The 19,180-nt window shown below is 40.3% G+C and overlaps 2 protein-coding genes across 8 annotated transcripts in view; one reads left to right on the top strand and one right to left on the bottom strand.

The window, feature by feature from the left end:
- Positions 1-11,172, bottom strand: part of ARSK (arylsulfatase family member K) — a 67,860-nt gene extending 56,688 nt beyond the window's left edge. For 2 of the 3 annotated variants that reach the window (XR_006342825.1, XM_043913634.1), the window contains exons 1-2: positions 10,942-11,172; positions 2,607-2,736 (exon numbers count right to left, since the gene is read on the bottom strand). Coding sequence is in view for 2 of the 3 variants with exons in the window: in XM_043913634.1 (XP_043769569.1) it covers positions 2,607-2,736; positions 10,942-11,079 (268 nt within the window). In the remaining variant the exon portion in view is untranslated. The remainder of the gene's footprint in view (positions 1-2,606; positions 2,737-10,941) is intronic. The other variant, XM_043913633.1, reaches the window with a different exon arrangement.
- Positions 11,173-11,289: 117 nt separating this feature from the next.
- TTC37 (tetratricopeptide repeat domain 37) overlaps positions 11,290-19,180 on the top strand; it is a 96,374-nt gene continuing 88,483 nt past the window's right edge. For 3 of the 5 annotated variants that reach the window (XM_043913627.1, XM_043913630.1, XM_043913629.1), the window contains exons 1-2: positions 11,292-11,405; positions 16,452-16,524. The gene's annotated coding sequence lies outside the window, so the exon portion shown is untranslated. Of the gene's footprint in view, positions 11,406-12,835; positions 12,854-16,451; positions 16,525-19,180 lie in introns of those variants that run through there. The other 2 variants (XM_043913631.1, XM_043913628.1) reach the window with 2 other exon arrangements.

Raw genomic sequence — 19,180 nt, 5'->3', positions numbered from 1 at the left:
GCCCTATTAGAAAACACAAGAAAAATTATTCTAAAAGTAGCTACTGGGTTAACATTTGCTTGCTGTGTTTTGCTTGCTGTGTTTTTGCTTTTAATGTGCAAAGGTTGTGTTATAGAAACCATTGTTAATATAAAGATCTAGAGAAATAAGAGCTTAGCCCTAGTGTGGTAACAATGAGATGGTTGTTAATTGTCAGCCAAGAGTGCTAGGCAGAGGCTGCCTCACCAAAGTCACAGAGTCAGTGTGGGGTAAACTTCTTAGATAAATGCAACTGACAACTTCTGCAGAAGGATTAATTTTTGTGTTAACAAGGGTATACTCCTACTCTGTATTGTTGCCCTATGAGACTGCTACCTTTCAGTTAAGGTCACCATAGAAACGGAAAATAGGTTTACATTCACCTGTTAATAGGCCCCAAGGCCAGAAGATAATGTACAAGACCCTCATAAACAAAGAAGTATGCAGAAAACACCCTGGTTTCGTGAAGGACAAGCTGACGTAATGTTAAACTATCTTCCCCTTAGAAATGTACTAACTTAGGGTATAAAAGCCATGGTAAAAAATAAAGCATCGCCAGACTCTGCCAGACTCAGCTGCAACCCCCATCTGGTCACTCTCTCTCTCTCTCTCTCTCTCCCTCGCAGACTTGGCCCTATCAAGGCTGGTCTCACGTGTCTTCTCTCTCGCCGACGCCGTTCATCCCGAGGGTGCCCCCTGGATCCTGCCAAGGCCGGACCCCGGCACTAACACAGTATTTTATGTCAATTATATCTCAGTAGAGCAGGAAAAAAAAAGCCTTTTCCCTTTTCTGTGTACACATGTAGTAGGGCTGAATCCTTTTCTCACTTAACAAAATGCTTTCTTTATGAGAAGTGGAATAGGATATCACCTGACTTTGAATCCTAACACTGCTGGACCTTTGATAAGTTATATAACCTTCCATTATTTTAGTTTTCATCTGCAAAATGGTTATAACAACAATTTCCACTTTGTGAAAATGTGGATAATTATACAAATTAAGACACGCAAGGCAGTTAGATTATGGCCAGGCACACAGTAAGAATGCAATACATGTGAGTTTTTATTACGATTATTTCCTTCTCTTTGTTCCAACTGTTCAAAATGTACTTCCTCCAGGAAAAGCAACACCTAACATTTTTGAAATCCTTAAGAGTTCTGTGAGCACTTTTAAAATCCATCATCTCATCTGATGCTAGGAACAACCCTGCGAGGGACACAGCACACACAGCATTCTGTGATTAGGAAACTGAGGGATGCGCCTGACACAGTCCATTGAGGGCTGGAACCTAGTCCTCACCCCACCCTAGTACATCCCTCATTCCACTTGCTCAATAAATAGCAAAAAACGAACAAAAGTGTTTGTAATGTACCTGGTCCTTCATCATGGAAATGTCATTTATAACACACTTTAGGCTTCTTTTAATCATCAGTGATTATATAATTGACAGTGCTGAACATGTAGTCACAGAAAAGAACTTGTGACTCAAATCACAGAGAATATGATGTCAGGAACTCAACAGACAAAAGAAAATCATTGGGTGCTATTTATGAGTTCCAATGCAAACTGTCATAAAGTGGAAGAGAAAGAAAACTCTATCAGAGAACAGAATTTATAAAAATGTCAATTTCCTCTATTTTTCAGTTAGTCATGATTTAATATCACCAATATTTTGCTATTAAAACTGCCTACTTCTTAAATTACTATAATAAAAGCAAATGGTTAGATTTGGGATAGAAGTGAATTGAGATTGAAGGAAAAAATATCTAATCTGAAATAATACAGAAAAATCCAGGTATATCTGAGAAGTCTTATCTACTTTGTAGCTCAGATGGTAAAGAATCTACCTGCAATACAGGAGACCTGGCTTCGATCCTCAGGTTGGAAAGACCCCCTGGAAAAGGGAACCCACTCCAGTATTCTTCTCTGGAGAATCCCATGGACAGAGGTGCCTGGTGGGCTACAGCCCATGGGGTCACAAAGAGTCGGACACGACTGAATGACTAACACTCCTTCAGTTCAGTTCCTTAGTTTACTTTAAAGTCCTCTCCCAAATACTTATCTCTTACTGAAAAATTTAAACGGAACTTTTCTAGGAAATATAAGCATTTCCGAATTTGCCTGGACAGTCAAGAGATTCTTAGTCACCAGTCATAAGGAAATGAAACAATAACACTTGAACTAAACACTATTTTAGGTGGTAAAATTTCTACTCTTAAAAAAGCCCAATACCCCATGTTGTTGTTTGGTCACGAATTCATGCCTGACTCTTTGCAATCCCATGGAGTGCAGCCCGCCAGGCTCCTCTGTCCCTGTGATTTCCCAGGCAAGAATACTGGAGGGCTTGCCATTTCCTTCTCCAGGGAATCTTCCCAAGCCAGGGATCAAACTTACGCTTTCTGCATTAGGAGGCCAATTCTTTACTGCTGAGCCATCAGGGAGGCCCCCAAACACACCTCACATACATTAAAAATTTTTTATTGGATGCCAAATATGATTTACTATCCTATTTTGGAGTGTAATCTTTTAAAGAGTGAAAACATTTTCAGGGTGGGGCTATTTCCAGTAATATTAAGCATTTTCGTACCTGCGCGTGATGGACAGCAGATTGGAGAGTTCGTGTAGGCATTTAGAAAGGAAGTACCATGTGCTCTCATGAAGTTGATAAAAGGAAGTTTCACTACCTGACTTCCTGGATAAAATGTCAGCCTTCCATCCTGGAATAAAGAAATTTAATTGTTTATGAAGCATTGATTACATCGCAAAAGAAGAAAATAGTTTCCTTTAATTTTAACCATAAAATTCACAAGTAGTTGGGACTTCCCTGGTGGTCCAGAGGCTAAGACTCCACACTCCCAATGCAGAGGGCCCAGGTTTGATCCCTGCTCTGGGAACTAGATCCCACATGCCACAACTAAGAGTTTGCCTGCTGCAACTAAGACCCAGTATAGCCAAATAAATAAATATTTCAAAAAATTCACAAGTAGCAAAAAATTTCAATATGATCCTGCTGCTGCTGCTAAGTTGCTTCAGTCATGTCGGACTCTGTGCGACCCCATAGACGGCAGCCCACCAGGCTCCACCATCCCTGGGATTCTCTAGGCAAGAACACTGGAGTGGGTTGACATTTCCTTCTCCAATGCATGAAAGGGAAAAGTGATAGTGAAGTCGCTCATTCGTGTCCAACTCTTCAAGACCCCATGGACTGCAGCCTACCAGGCTCCTCTGTCCATGGGATTTCCCAGGCAAGCGTGCTGGAGTGGGTTGCCATTGCCTTCTCCCAATATGATCCTAAGAACCTTCAAATGATGAAAACAAGTAGAGAAAGTGTTATCATTCTCTGGCTCATAATAGTGCAAATTCATGTTGTGTGACACTTGGATCCATTTGAATACAGAAAATAAATGAAGGAAATTAAAGGAAAGTTGGATGGACTGACTGAACCAATGTTTGTTGAGTATTTGGTATGTGCCAGGCACTATGAAAGATCTGGAGATACAACGGTGAATAAAAACAGAGTTCCTGGCCTCATGAAGCTTATAGTCTAGTGGGAGGGGCAAAAAACATCAGTTCAGTTCAGTCACTCAGTTGGGTCCGAGAGACTCTTTTGTGACCCCGTGGACTGCAGCACGCCAGGCTTCCCTGTCCATCACCAACTCCCAGAGCTTACTCAAACTCATGTCCACTGAGTCAGTGATACCATCCAACCACCTCATCCTCTGTCGTCCCCTTCTCTTCCTGCCTTCAATCTTCCAGCATCAGGGAAACCAAGAATAAACCAAGAATAATTACAATACCATTACTGTGATATGGCCTTGAAAAAAATCTAAGATACAGAATAATAAAGGAAACCTTCTTGATAAGAGTGAACAGGGAGGGCTTCTCTGGGAAGTGAGAGCTAAAGAATGAGGAGGGTTACCCATTCAAATAAGGTAGAGACACCTCCAGGACTTAAGTGGAGGTAACAACTAGGCAGCTAGAGAAATGAGCTGGAAGACAGGAAGAAATGTTTGGGTTGGAGATACCCATTTTGGAATTGAATTGGGAATTGAAGAACTCTTCTTGGTAAAGAGAAAAAAGAATGTTCCAGTCCTGGAGTTACATCTATTGTATGTTTTCAATGTAGTTTTGTAAATAAAATACAGTTTAAAAGTGAGCTATCCAAAATATAGGATATTCATAAATCTTTGAGATGTCTGAGATTTCCAAATGGAGATATAAATTAGGGTACAGACAGGAATCTGGAGCTTGGAGAAATCTATCCTAGTGAAACAAGGCTTTAATATATTCATGGCATTGAAAACTGTGAGACAGTGAAATCTTTTAGGGAGAGAGCAAAAAGAGAGGGAAGAAAGAAGCTTTGAGGAGTCCCAGGTAAGAAGAGAAGGCAGAGTGGGAAACTGAGAAAGAATGACTATGGAGGGAGGAAGATATCAGGAAACAGTTTCATGAAAGCTGAGAAAAGACAGTGTGTCGAGAGAGAGGGAAGAGCTGTGTTCAGAAGGTGTGTAAATAAGGGCAGAAAATGCACATTGGAATTGGTGGCTGGTGACGTTGACAGGAGCACTTCCAATGGAGCTGTAAGAATGGACACCTAAAACAGAAAGGGAAGAGAGAATGGGAGGTGAGATGACAGGTGAAGAAACCACTTCTAAGTAGTTTTTTTGCAAAGGAAAGCAAAAAAAAAAGGATGGATGTTAGCTAATAGAGGGTTAGATACAGGAGAAATGTGGGATTAAGGTCATTTTTTTAAAAGATGGGGAAAGTTAGAGCATGCTTATATGTTGAAATAAATACCACTTCTAGCAGAAGTAATCACTGAATACTAAGCAAGTAACTCCTGATTTCCTGAATGATGAGCTATGGAGCCCAAGACAAAAGTGCACACTCTACCCTTGTAAAAATTTCACTAAATCCATAAATTCAAATTCTCGGAAACTTATCTTGATAAAACCCAAATGCCTACAGTTCTTATTCCTCAAATCTTTTGGACATGGGGGATAATAACCATTTGTGGCCACTGGCCGGATTCTGGACAACCCAGCCACCCAGGTTCATCCTTTCGGAGGGGTGGAGCAGGAGGTCTGGTAGCAGAAGCACTGGGATGCCATACAATTCAGACAGTGAGGCTTGGACTCCAAGTCCTGCAGACTAGTTTCAGTTGGGTGTAACAACCCCTGCAAATGGCTACAGTAGCGTGTCTGTAACTCAAGTTAGCAGTTTCTTGACTCATTTCCATGGAAAGCAAGCTAGAAAGCAGGTATCTTTAAAGAGCAGAACAGCAAGGATGGCAAATGGGGGAGGGGATAACTACCTCACTTCAGGAGGTTTCTAACACAGCATATGTAAAAGGTGGTCCCTGTAAAGTTTACTACCTACGATATAAAGGCACTCAATAAATATTCAGTGAGCTAAATGAAACAAGTCTTTAATTCAGAGTTGTATAATTTACAAAAGACAAATTCAATATGTTCAAAGTTCAACACTGCGTTTTTGCAAAACTTAATATACCTGGATTATGTGCATCAATGAAAAGATTTATATTTGACTAGGTTCTGAGAAAATATTTAAATTATGCTACACATATTCTCAATGTCAAAAGCATACTAATACTTTAAATGAAGAACAAAACTATATTATTAGAGAAAATATTGAACATTTCTAGAAGTTTTGGCTTTTTAACTTCATGTAGTTTTTACACACTAGCAAATACTTTAAAAAATAGGCTAAAGTGGTACCACTGCTCATGGTATGGATGGGAGGTGGTTCATAGCAATTCATTCTGAACTGAAAAGGATCTTAACATGGTTAGCTGATAAAAACCACAGAGCAAGTAAGTTTTCCATAGTGTGGTACTGTAGTTCACAATGGATAATCAGTCATAGGTCTAAGTACAGTTCTAGCACACTTAGTTGGGAGAGACAATCTTACAGAACAGCTTTCAGAATAACTTTCATAATTTAATATTAGCCTATTTTAGTTTTCTTAAGGTCATTCCTACAGTTCAAACAAGTAGAGTACTCTAAAACTGGGCATTTAAAAAAGAAAAAGAGACCCGCTAATTGGCTTTCTGAGCACTGAAGAACTGATGCTTTTGAACTGTGGTGTTGGAGAAGACTCTTGAGTCCCTTGGACTGCAAGGAGATCCAACCAGTCCATCCTAAAGGAAATCAGTCCTGAGTGTTCATTGGAAGGACTGATGCTGAAGCTGAAACTCCAATACTGTGGCCACTTGATGCGAAGAACTGACTCATTGGAAAAGACTCTGATGCTGGGAAAGACTAAAGGCAGGAGGAGAAGGGGACAACAGAGGATGAGACAGTTGGATGGCATCACTGACTCGATGGACATGAGTTTGGGAAAGCTCCAGGAGTTGGTGATGGACAGGGAGGCCTGGTGTGCTGCAGTCCATGGGGTCACAAAGAGTAGGACACAACCGAGGACTGGACTGAACTGAATTGGCTTTCTGCATAAAAGTGCCAGAAATGATATTCATTACCTTTTGCCTTAGGTTTTGAATTCTGCTATTATTCTTGACTCTCCTGGGAGGCAGGCATTTCCCCTCCTTGGGATGGATAAGCTTTTTGGTAGATATAATTTTGTGATCTGGATTGCTCCTTTTAGAGTCATGACTTGGTTCAGTTCAGTTGCTCAGTCGTGTCCGACTCTTTGCGACCCCATGGACTGCAGCACACCAAGCTTCCCTGTCCATCACCAACTCCTGGAGCTTGCCCAAACTCATGTCCATCGAGTCGGTGATGCCATCCAACCAGCTCATCCTCTGTCATCCCCTTCTCCTCCTGCCCTCAATCTTTTCCAGCATCAGGGTCTTTTCCAATGAGTCAGTTCTTCGCATCAGGTGGTCAAAGTATTGGAGCTCCAGCTCCAGCATCAGTCCTTCTAATGAATATTCATGACTTGGTATGCAACTCCTTATCATTTTGGGCCAGGGAAAACCAGTGAAGTTTAGATTTCAAGACATCATTCTAATGAAAGAATATAATAGTAATCTTAACTGTGATGCATTATCAATCAAGACTGTTTAGAGCATTCTTTTCAGATCCGTTCATCAGACTGAATGAGAATCTCACTAGGCTCTGCTATCCAGTTCTGTGCCTACCTCCCACTCCTGAAACCTCATGAAAACTACAAAGAGCATGGGTGCAGGGGTGAAGGAGGGAGGCAGAGAGGATGCTTACGCCCTCACACCTTTAAGACTCAGGCTGAGTTGCCTATTTTCTCTATTAAAAAATGGGTTTATTAAGATATAATTCACACATCATACAACTAATCCATTTAATTTATACAATTCAGTGGTTTTTTAGTATATTTAGAGAATTGTTCAAGCATCATCACAATCAATTTTAGAACATTCTCATCATGTCCAAAAGAAACCTACTATTCCTTAACTGTCACCCGCTAATCCTCCTGTTCTCCCAAATCTAGGTAATTGTTTGTCTGTCTCTACTGTCTCTGTAGATTTGCTTTCTTTGGCCAAATGGAATCATACAATATGTCGTCCCTTCTGAGTAGCTTCTTTCACTTAGCGTAATGACTTTTAGGTTTATCCACGTTGCAGCATGTATCAATACTGCATTTCTTTTTTATTGTTGAGTATTATTACTAAATTTTATTTGCCCATTTATCATCTGGTGTATACGTGGGTTGCTTTCACTTTTTGGAAGTATTAATATCTATGTACAAGTTTTTGTGTGGACATATGTTTTTATTTCTCTTGGATATATACCTTGAAGTGGAATTGCTGGATCAATGTTCAACTCATGTTTAACATTTTTGGAATTGCTAGATTGTTTTCAAAACTGGCTGCACCATTTTACATTCCCGCCAGTAGCATATGAAGGTTGCATTTCTCTCATATTCTCATGGCTCTAGCGTGCCTCTGATTAGAGTCATCTTTGTGGGTGTGAACTGGTGTCTCATTGTGGTTTTGATTTGCATTTCTGTAATGATTAACAATGTTGAGTATCTTTTCATATGCGTATTGGCTATTTGCATATTTTCTTTGGAGAACTGTCTATTCAGAACTTTTGCCCATTTTTAAATTGCCTAAGGGTTTGCCAGGTGGTGCTTGTGGTAAAGAACCGGCCTGCCAATGCAGGAGACATAAGAGATGTGGGTTCTATTGCTGGGTCAGGAAGATCCCCTGGAGCAGGAAATGGCAACCCACTGCCTGGAGAATCCTATGGACAGAGAAGCCTGGCAGGCTACAGTCCATGGGGTCACAAACAGTCAGACATGACTGAAGCGACATAGCACGCATGCAAATTGTCTAATCCAAAGTCACAGATTTGCACCCATGTTTTCTTCTAAGGGCTTAATAGTTTTAGGTTTTAATTTATCAGTTCACTTTGAGTTACTTTTTAAAAATGGTGTGAGACATTTGCATGTGAATAATCAGTTTTTCCAGCATTATCTGTTGAAAACACTATTCTTTCCCTTATAAATGGTCTTTGCACCTTTACTGAAAAATCAAATGAGAGTTTGAGAGTTTATTTCTCTATGTTCAATTCTATTCCATTAATTTATATGTCTATCTTTATACCGGTGACACACTATCTTGATGACTATAGTTTTGAAGATAAGGTAAGTTTTGGAGTTAGAAAGTTTAAGTCCTCAAATTTTGTTCTTCTTTTACAAGACTGCCTTGGGTATTCGGGGTCCCCTGAATTTCCATGCGAATTTCAGGATTTTTTTTCTTTCTGCAAAAATGTCTTAGGGATTTCTGCAGAGATTGCATAGAATTTGTAGATCGATTTGATAATTATTACTATATTAACAATATTAAATCTGATTGCATAAACATAAGATGTTTACCTAGGTGTTCATTAATTTCTTTCAACAATGTTTATAGTTTTTCAGAGTATAAGAATTGAACTTCTTTGGTTATATTTAATCCTAAGTATTTTATATTTTGGATGCTATTTTAAATAGAATTATTTTAATTTTATTTTTAGCTTGTTCATCAATCAAGGCTATAAAAATACAATTGACTTTTATATACTGATCTTATATCCTATAGCCTTGTAGACTAACTTATTAGTTCTAAAAGTTTTGTAGTAGATTCCCTGGGATTTTCTTTATACAAGGTTATATGTTATCCGCAAATAGAGACATTTTTCCTTTCCAATCTAGATGACTTCTATTTCATTTTCTTGTCTAATTCCCTTCCTAGAAAACCGCCAGCTTAACTGTTGAATAAACACGGTGAGAACAGATAGCCTTGTCTTGTTATTGGTCTTTGTGAGAAAACATTCAGTCTTTTATAGTTAACTATGACATTAACTGTGGATTTTCTGCAGATGTTCTTAATCAGGTTGAAAAAATTCTATTTCTACTTGATTGAGTGCTTTTATCATGAAGGGTTACTGAATTCTGTCAGATGCTCTTTCTGTGTCTGTTGAAACGATCACGTGTTTTTTTGTCCTTTACTCAGTTAACATTTACTAGGTAGCACACTGGTCTATTACATTGACTAGTTTCCAGACGTTAAACCCACCTTACATTTCAGGGATAAATCACATTTATTCATGGTGTATAACCCTTTCTATATATTGCTGAATTTGACTTGCTAGTATTTTCAGGACTTTTTCTTCTATACTCTTAAGAGATACTAATCTGCATCAAAATGTACATACACACATACAGAAAAATCTATGTGTTTATACTATACCAAAAACAAACAAACAAACCCCAAATATGTCAGTCATCTTCGGAAGTTTCTAGCAATTGTGTGACACACCATGCAGATTCCCTTTTAGAGTGAAAGATTGCCTCTGCTGACGATAGTTGTCTTGCTCCAAATGGTGCCCCATTCTGGGTGCATTCCACAGATAATGGCCATCTAATATGAAGGCAGAAAGACCTGGTCTCCTCCCCCAAACTGGAAACAGCTCTGAAGCATCATACTAGTTTGAGAACTACGCACAAGATCAGCTGAGGCCTCCGCTGGGACAGTGACAACAGTCAGTTCTCTTTTTGCACAATCCTGCTTCCTTCCTTTCCCTTTAATCTCAAGAGCACTGAAAATAAACTCTTTCTTGTTACTCTCCAAGATTGCCTGTTAGGATCCTAAGTTTAGATAATCATAAAGATTACGTTAAGTAATAAATTCTCAATAAATTTTCGGGGTATATCCAGATTATGTAACTTTAATCATCCTGGGTTATTTTATGAGGAAGGCAATACAAGGTAATGATTAAAAGGGCTCTTTGCTGCCAGACATGCTTAATACCAACAATCTCCGTGACCACAGTGATACCCTGTCATAATAAACAATATTATAGTTAGCAAACAAACATTTGTCCAAGCAGTAGTTTTAATACCATGGATAATACTAAAACTATCAAGGTAATGTTAATATTTGTATTCTTTTTAGTTGATGGTTTGGGAAAGTTACAGAAACTGTTTAAGTTTGGGATTAACAACAGCAACAACACATAGACGCATACAGTTTATCCGGAATATGGGAGAATGGCTCAAATTATGTCAACTAATGAATATAAATCAGCACTAACAGGATTATCAGGCAACTGGGTAATAAAAGTACATTGATCACTGTAAAGCTAACAGGCTTTTACGTTGATGCAGAATGTTATTTTTCCCCACAACTGAATCAAGCGGAGATATGGACTGAAAGTTTATTAGTAATTTAATGGGCTAGCAAAGAAAAAAAAAATTTTGCTAAGATGCGAATCGGAGTGCATCGTACTAAGGCATGCTTTTATATGTTTCATGCATGTCTATGCGGTGCACGGAGGTCAGTACGGGGCGTCAAGGTAAAATGCATTTTTGCTTTGCATCAGGACAAAACATGTTTAAAAGTTTCAGATTCTGCTCCCCGAAGCCTGCAGGCATCGCGGCTGTGCAGCAGGGCGCCCCCTCCCGTGCCTTTCCATACTTACGAAGGAGTCGCTGACGACTAGCACCACGTTAGGAGGATCGGGCCAAGCCTGAACTGCTCCCCGCCTCTGCCCACCGGCCCCGGGAGCTGGTGCTGCCAGCGCCGAGGCTGCAACCACCGACACCCACAGCAGCAGCATCTCCGCTTACTGGGAGCCTGGCCTCCGGGCGCTGAGCCCCCCCCTCCTCCCCCTCCCTCTCCCTCTAGGAAGTTCCTCGGGAGAAGAGGAGGGCGGGGATTGCTTTCACCCACAGAACTACAACTCCCATGAGGCTCGAGACAAGCGCATGCGCACAGGAGGAGCGCCCTTCTCTCAGGTCTCGTTAAGACCTTTTAATCAAATACCGAGCGAACTAAACCTCCCCCCAAGCCACTTCAAGTCACGTGATCGATGCCTGGGTGAGAAATGCGCATGCGCCCTGCCTTGAGCTTGGGCGTTTTGTAGAGGAGCATCTCCTTCCCCAGGTGGGTTTTTTGGGGGGGGCTTGCTGTCTCTTTTTGTAGAAGTTGAAGTCGGTCGGCCTGTGGAATTGTCACCTAGAGCGAGGAAGGATAGGGTGCCGGGGGCTGCCGGTTTGGCGCCGGGCGAGCCTGGCCGAGTGTCAGGCGGGACCGGGAGACGGTGAGGTGGCAGCCCGTCTGTCACTGAAGCTGAACCGGGCGGTTCCTTATGGGGCGTCTGTCTGTCTGGACCGCCTCACGCGGGATGCGGGTACCGTGAGGCGCCTCGAACACCTTCCCCCGAAGAGCATTTCCAACCTGACTTGTCCTGTTCCCCGCTTTTCCCGTGCAGTGATGAGCTCCGGAGGGGTGCGGGTTGCGGCCTAGTAAGACAAGTTTCATCTTTTGGGGTGAGGATGAGCTTAGGTGCCCTTTGCCTCCAGAGTGCGAAGGAAAGAAGACCTGGACGGGCCCTCGGAGGAGCAAAGGCTGGGCTGTGTGGCTTGTTCGAATAACCGACAGAGGTTCAGAATACCATTGTTCCGCTGCCGTGGTTTTTAAGAGATCTCTGGTTCTCTTGACTGTTGAACTCCTTTGGAGAAATCTGGGGGGTGGGGTGTGGGGGAAGTAGATTTCTGGTCCCAGAGCCAAGTTCCTGATGTGGTTATTATAGTTTCAGGTGTATAATTTGTGCATCACCTTAGTCGCTTTAATCTTTTGATACGAAAAAGGAAGAGTTGTAGTATTTTTTTCTGTGAAATAAACTTTTCATACTAATATCGGACAGTGCCTTTTGCAGAAAATAATTACAAAAAGAGACAGACTTTTACTTATTTAATACAGTGCACTTATTATGTGCTGAGCGTTATACGAAGCATTTATCCAGCACCTGTTGTGTGCCAAGTCCTTTTACGTGGAGTATTTTCTGTTATCCCCACTTTCATTGTTCTTCAGATGGGAAAGCTGAGACTTGGACAAGTTGAATGACTTGCCCAAGGTTACAGAGGGAACAACAGTCTGAGTAGGACTTGAATTTGAGTAGTGTGTCCTGGCTCATCGAGTTGCTGTCTCTAATTAACTGTAGGATGTTAGGACATTCTGATGAATTTAATCTATGTTAGTTAGTGAAGCAGCGCTGTTAGGCAGCATACTAAACATCTGTGGGAGCAGACAGATACAGAAACAATAGTCCCAGACCATAAAGAACTTACACCCTAGGGAAAAACTGGAATAATGGTACAGCGTGAGAGGTAATACACATAGGCTCCCTCACAAACAGGATCTGTTTCAAATATTCGTTTTGAGTTAATTCGGAGTATAGAATACATTTTGTTAGAGAAACAATGTTGACTGACATTTAAAGTCATTAAAAATATATTTAACTTTATCGGTGGGATAGTATTGATTTTGTGAACTCTTCACTCTCTGTGGCCTTGTTTTCTCAGGACGTGCATTCAGAGTTGCTGGTCAGGGTGAGTGAATCACATCGTTTTCTTCCTGGCTCTCCTATTGGCAGTGTTAGTGGGAGCAGGTGCTGTGGTGGTTTGGAGCAAGATGGATATTTTAGGGCCCCAGATGTATAGCTCTGGAAGACTCTTAAGAGGCTTCTCATCTTCCTTCTCCTCTGACATTCGGTTTGTTCCACAGTATCCCTACCAAGTGGATTGTGCAGTCTGTGCCTTTTCATCTCCAGTGATGGGAAACACTTCTTTGAAGAGCCCATTCCATATTTTTATTGGTCTGATTATTAAAAGCTCGTGTTTTGAGCTGAAGTCAGTCTGTGTATGCTTTTGACCATTCATTAGTCCAGTTATCTTCACTTTTGCATGAGTAATCGCTCCTTTTCAGCGACCCTTTTCACCTTCCCCTCCAGGTTTCCCGCCCCCCAAGCCCCCAGGCCTTCCTGGTTTCTTTGGGTAATTATCTTGTAATTTCAGTTTGTTTGTTTTTTGAACACTCTATTCTGGACATAAAGCATATTTGCTAGCCAGGAACTTACCATGTCAGAAAAGGTACTCTTGAGCGGTGTGTGTACACCTCTCTGTGTACACACCTCTCTGTGTATCCCTGTGTGTATTTGCTGTGTTGCACTGAGGGAAGGGCTCCATTATGTGTATGTTTAAGTCATCAGTTAAAGATACCTGTGTTAGGGTTAATTGCTTTAGTGAAATACTTAACTTTCAGTTCAAAAAATTCTTCACTTTAAAGTCTGGATGTAAGTTTTGGTTCTTTATAGTCTTCTGGTGTCCAAAATACCAACAGCACTATATTCTGCCCTAAGAAGAGGAAGCTAAGTGTGCAGTTAGTGACTGCGTGGAATAAATTCAGTCTTCACCTGCTGTGATTCTGTGACTATTTATTGAATATCTGAAGTGTACCAGAAATAAAAGGGAGAATAGGAAAGTCTTTGTTCTTAAGAAACTTCTACTCTAGTTGTGGGAAGTAAACACACACACCCCTGTAAATTTAATAGCTATGTAAAAGATGTCAAAAAGTACAGCTAGCTGCCGAACAAAGCTCCGAACCGGAAAATCCCAAATGGTGCTTTGGAGCATGCTGGTGTGTTTCACAATGTTAATTGCTGTTCATTGAAATAAATGTTCCATAGTAATATAAGTTTCAGAGTTGCTAGGTTAAACTATATTTGGATCGCTACTGTAGAACTTCACAGAGCCTTTAAAATCCACTGTGACTTAAAAAAAATGATATATAGTTTGCAGTATTCACCAAATTGCTAGATATGGTAACACCTTTAAGCATGTTAATGTTCCAAATATATTTGTGAAAATGTTAGTCTAGACAGTAAGTGTTAGAAGTTCAGACCTGTGTGAGATTTGTCTGAGGAGACTTTATGCTTGTGAGATTTGTCTGAGGAGACTTTATGCTTGACACTTGAATTTGGCCTTGAATTACACGTAGCATTTGCGTAGACAGAAGCAAATGTGAACAGGCTGAATGGGAGAAGAAAAGACAGAGATGTGAAAAACGTTGGGGAATGGTGGAAAAAGTAAATGTGAGGTAATACTGAAAAGGGGATTCTTCCTTTCTCACTTTAGCTAATTGAAAATCACTGCATTTTGAACGTAGGGAAACTGAAAACAAAATGTAGTTGAATAGGGTTTGAAAGCTCAAAGGTCATAATACTTGATAGATGTTGGATACATGAGGAACTCCAAAAATACATTACCTTTTTATAGGGATTTTTTGACCTGAGAGACAGGATACATTTGTTTAGAACATGCATGCTCATGTCTGACTCTTTGCAACCCCATGGACTGCAGCCTGCCAGGCTCCTCTGTCCATGGAATTTTCCAGGCAAGATACTGGAGCGGGTTGCGGTTTTCTCCCCCAGAACATAAAGCATCTGTTAAGTTGTAACTAATTTGAAGAGGATGCTTGTGTTTGATGGTAGCCATTTTTTGAGGAACATAGACAAGAAGGTTACTTCTTGAGGGATCAAGGAAGGTTAGGATTGGGGGTTTTAAATGTGTCTAAAAGGTATATAATAACCACTGTTGAGTTAGGAATGGGAAAAAAGTGGTGAAGTTGATTGAGAGAGTGGTAGGGGATAAGGCCTGCAGAACTAGCAGATGCTGTATTCTGCTACTCCATCTATGTACATATCAGGTAAGTGATGTCCTCACTTTACCAATGAGGAAATAGACTTGGAGGTGAAGTAAGGTGCCCAGGATCTGTGGAGACTTGAATCCAGATCCTTCTTTGTTGACTTGGTGGGTCGATATGGCAGAATGAAGGGGCTGACAAAATCTCGGATATTTTCTGAGAACAGAGTTGGAATGACTGAGTAAATCAATAAAATCAAGTTGAGTGAGGAGGGTTATCATTTGTAGACCCACTCTAGTGTTCTTGCCTGGAGAATCCCAGGGACGGGGGAGCCTGGTGGGCTGCCGTCTATGGGGTTGCACAGAGTCGGACACGACTGAAGCGACTTAGCAGCAGCAGCAGGGGCTTAAGGAAGTTAGTTACATGGAGAGTCAGGTTTTAACATTTATTTTACCTCCCCGCTTCTTGTTTAACTTTTATTTTACTTTCCTAAACGTTGTGAGGATCACAATACTTTCTTTTCTTACCAGTAAGACCCTCTTCTGTGGAACTAACCCTTCTATTTAAAATAATAGGTTTATCACTAGTGCATGGTTTAGCAAACTTACTATTTGTTTTTCATCTCCACCTGCTTCACCTAAGTTTTGTTCGTTTCCTAGTTCTAAAGAGGCTTTTTTTTTTTTTTTTTCTTTATTCCATTTTTCAAAACCACCTCTATTCTTGCCAGGAAGCATTCTGGATTAATTTTGTTTGACAGAATCCATTCCAGAGATAGTATCAAAAGATACTTAGAGTTTGTAGTCATGTAGAATTTGTGTTAGTATTTCAGATGGCTAGTTAGATGGATTGTTAATACCTAAAAAAAGTTTGGTCTGTTTAGTTAAATTTACAAACTAGTTGCCTGATGTGGGCAGCTTTTTTTTCATATTTAAAATTCTTTATGTGGCTTAGAACAAGATTCACTTCAGTGTAATTAGGCTGCAAATTGGGAGTAAGTAAGTGCCTTTAATGGAGGAGGAAATGGCAACCACTCCAGTGTCCTGGCCTGGAGAATCTCATGGACAGAGGAGCCTGGTGGGCTGCAGTCCATGGGGTTGCAAAGAGTCAGACATGACCGAGTGACTAACACACACACACAAGTGCCCTTAATTGTTCTAGATTTAAAACAAAGTGTAGACGTAGATAATATTCTCTTCTGGCTGAGTTTTTTACATTGAAGTCAGTGTATTTTGAGTTTCTGTATTTTTTTCCAAATATGATTGCTTATGGAAGTTTGTTTTGGCACCTTACTGGTGACACAGTTTAGATGACCAGAAATTTGGAGATTGTAATTGGTGTCTTTTTAGGAAAGAAAGAAATTGGAAAATTGTACATAATTCTCATGTTTTAAATGATAAATTATGAAAATTTAATGTGAATCTGATGTGTCAAAAAATTCAACATGTTGTGGGTGGTGTATGTCATCTTTTTTATGTGCCTAACTGTCTTATGTTTTATTTAATCTAGATGGATAAACATTTAAGGAGCAATCTGAAACTCAGTTTACAAAGAAGATAGAGGTAGTGATAATAGGTAAAAGGTAAGTGTCTAGAATGCTAAATCATAGGTAGTTGTACTCTACTTTTGCTTAATGATTGATACTACAAATTCTTTTGAGAAGGAAGATTAAGTGGTGCAGGTTATTATCCCAGATTATAGGTCATCACAAAGCACCTTTCGACTTTTGTAGTTAGATTTAAAGGTATCATTTATTTTTGCTTTCTGTAATTAACTTCCATTGTTGTTAATTGTTACTGTTTTCTCTTCTTATTTTTGCTTTGTGGAATGTTTGTATCTGGCACAGCTGAATGTGGCTTCAATTTCCATGCTTTAACTGGGGTGTGTAGGACATGTCAGTTCATCTACCTGTCATCTAAATGTTAGTTTTGAGGTATTTCATTGTCTTTTGGCATGGTTGTCACTATGTAGCTTTTTATTAGGTGCAATTGTTGCTTTTTATGCTTGATATGTTGAATCAAAACCCTTTTAGTGGTAGTAAAAAAAAAACCCTTCATTGAGTGAGAATGTGCTAAATAAACACTTTTCTTATCATTGAGATTGAGGATAAAAAATGGGAGGAGAGGTATAAGGATAAAGTTTGTGGGGCTATGGACAAATATTAAAGACACTTGTAAAAGGGCTGGGGTTTTCTTTGAAGTGTTGGAAATGCTTGGAATAGAGGGAAGTATCCCAAACAGAGGAATATGAGGTTATGTGGAATCCTTGTGAGTAGTAGGTTTTTACTCTGTGAAATGGGTAGATGATTAGTGCTGTATAAAGCTTTGTGAAGAAAATGAGTGAATGAGCCTCTTTGTTCTTCATAACACTTCCTAAAAAAGAGGAAGACATTTTCAGGGCTAGAAAGAGGGCTAGAAAGGCAGATTATTTTGTCTTTCAGAAAAATACAATCTCCTGAAACTAATATTTATTTTTATATATGCACTATATTTTAGGTGAAGAGAGAAGGTGTTAGTGCTAGCTTGTTATGCTAAATGCCAAATCGAATGAACAAGGGATAGGAGGAGAACAGAGGATTCCACTGCAACAAGTTTGTTGTTCAGTCAGTTGTGCCCAACACTTTGTGACCCCATGGACTGCAGCACACCAGGCTTCCCGATCCTTCACTGTCTCCCAGAATTTGCACAGACTCATGTCCTTTGAGTCGATGATGCCATCCAACCATCTCATCCTCTGTCGCCCTCTTCTCCTTTTGCCCTCAGCCTTTCCCAGCATCAGGGTCTTTTCCAGTGAGTCAGCATTTCGCATCAGGTGGCCAATGTATTGGAGCTTCAACTTCAGCATCAGTCCTTCCAGTGAATATTCAGGATTGATTTCCTTTAGGATTGACTAATTTGATCTCCTTGCTGTCCAAGAGTCTTCTCCAACACCATAATTTGAAAGCATCAGTTCTTCTGTGCTCAGCCTTCTTTATGGTCCAACTCTCACATCCAGGACTATTGGAAAAACCATATCTTTGACTATATGGACCTTTGTCGGCGAAGTGATGTCTGTGCTTTTTAATACACTGTCTAGATTCATCATAGCTTTTCTTCCAAGGACCAGGAGTCTTAATTTCATGGCTGCAGTCACTGTCCATAGTGATTTTGGAGCTCAAGAAGATAAAGTCTGACACTGTCTCCATTGTTGCCTCTTCATTTGCCATGAAGTGATGGGACCAGATGCCATGATCTTTGTTTTCTGAATGTTGAGTTTTAAGCCAGCTTTTTCACTCTCCTCTTTTACCTTCATCAATAGGCTCTTTAGTCTTCTTCACTTTCTGCCATAAGGGTGGTGGTATCTGCATATCTGAGGTTATTGATATTTCTCCTGGCAATCTTGATTCAAACTTGAGCTTCATCCAGCCTGGCATTTCGCATGATGTACTTTGCACATAAGTTCAATAAGCAGATTGACATACAGCCCTGATGTACTCCTTTGCCAGTTTGGAGCCAGTTCATTGTTGCATGTCCAGTTGTAACTGATGCTTCTTGACCTGCCTACAGGTTTTTCAGGAGACAGGTAAGGTGGTCTGGTATTCCTATCTCTTTCAGAATTTTCCATTCTTTGTTGTGATCCACACAGTCAAAGGATTTAGTGTAGTCAGTGAAGCTGAGGTAGATGTTTTTCTGGAATTTCCTTTTTTTTTCTATAATCCAACAGATGTTGGCAATTTGATCTGTTTTCTCTGCCTTTTCTAAATCCAGCTTGTACATCTGGAAGTTCACGGTTCACATACTGTTGAAGCCTGGCTTGGAGAATTTTGAGCATTACTTTGCTAGCATGTGAGATGAGTGCAATTGTGTGGTAGTTTGAACATTCTTTGGCATTGCCCTTCTTTGGGATTGGAATGAAAAGTGACCTTTTCCAGTCCCGTGGCCACTGCTGAATTTTCCAAATTTGCTGGCATATTGAGGGCAGCGCTTTCACAGCATCATCTTTCTAGGATTTGAAGTAGCTCAACTAGAGTTCCATCACGTCCACTAGCTTTGTTCGTGGTAATGCTTCCTAAGGCCCACTTGACTTCACACTCCAGGATGTCTGGCTCTAGGTGAGTGATCACACTATCATGGTTATCTGGGTTCAAGACCTTTTTTGTACAGCAAGAGTAGACGTCGTTACCTGTGGAGACTTGTCAGGCTATAGAAGGGTATTGAACATTCGAATTGGCAACCAAGAAAAGAATAGAATTTGTCTCA

This window comes from Cervus elaphus, chromosome 9, assembly GCF_910594005.1.
Source record: "Cervus elaphus chromosome 9, mCerEla1.1, whole genome shotgun sequence".
NCBI classification, from domain to species: Eukaryota; Metazoa; Chordata; class Mammalia; order Artiodactyla; family Cervidae; genus Cervus; species Cervus elaphus.
This window is presented reverse-complemented; position numbering and strand designations above follow the sequence as displayed.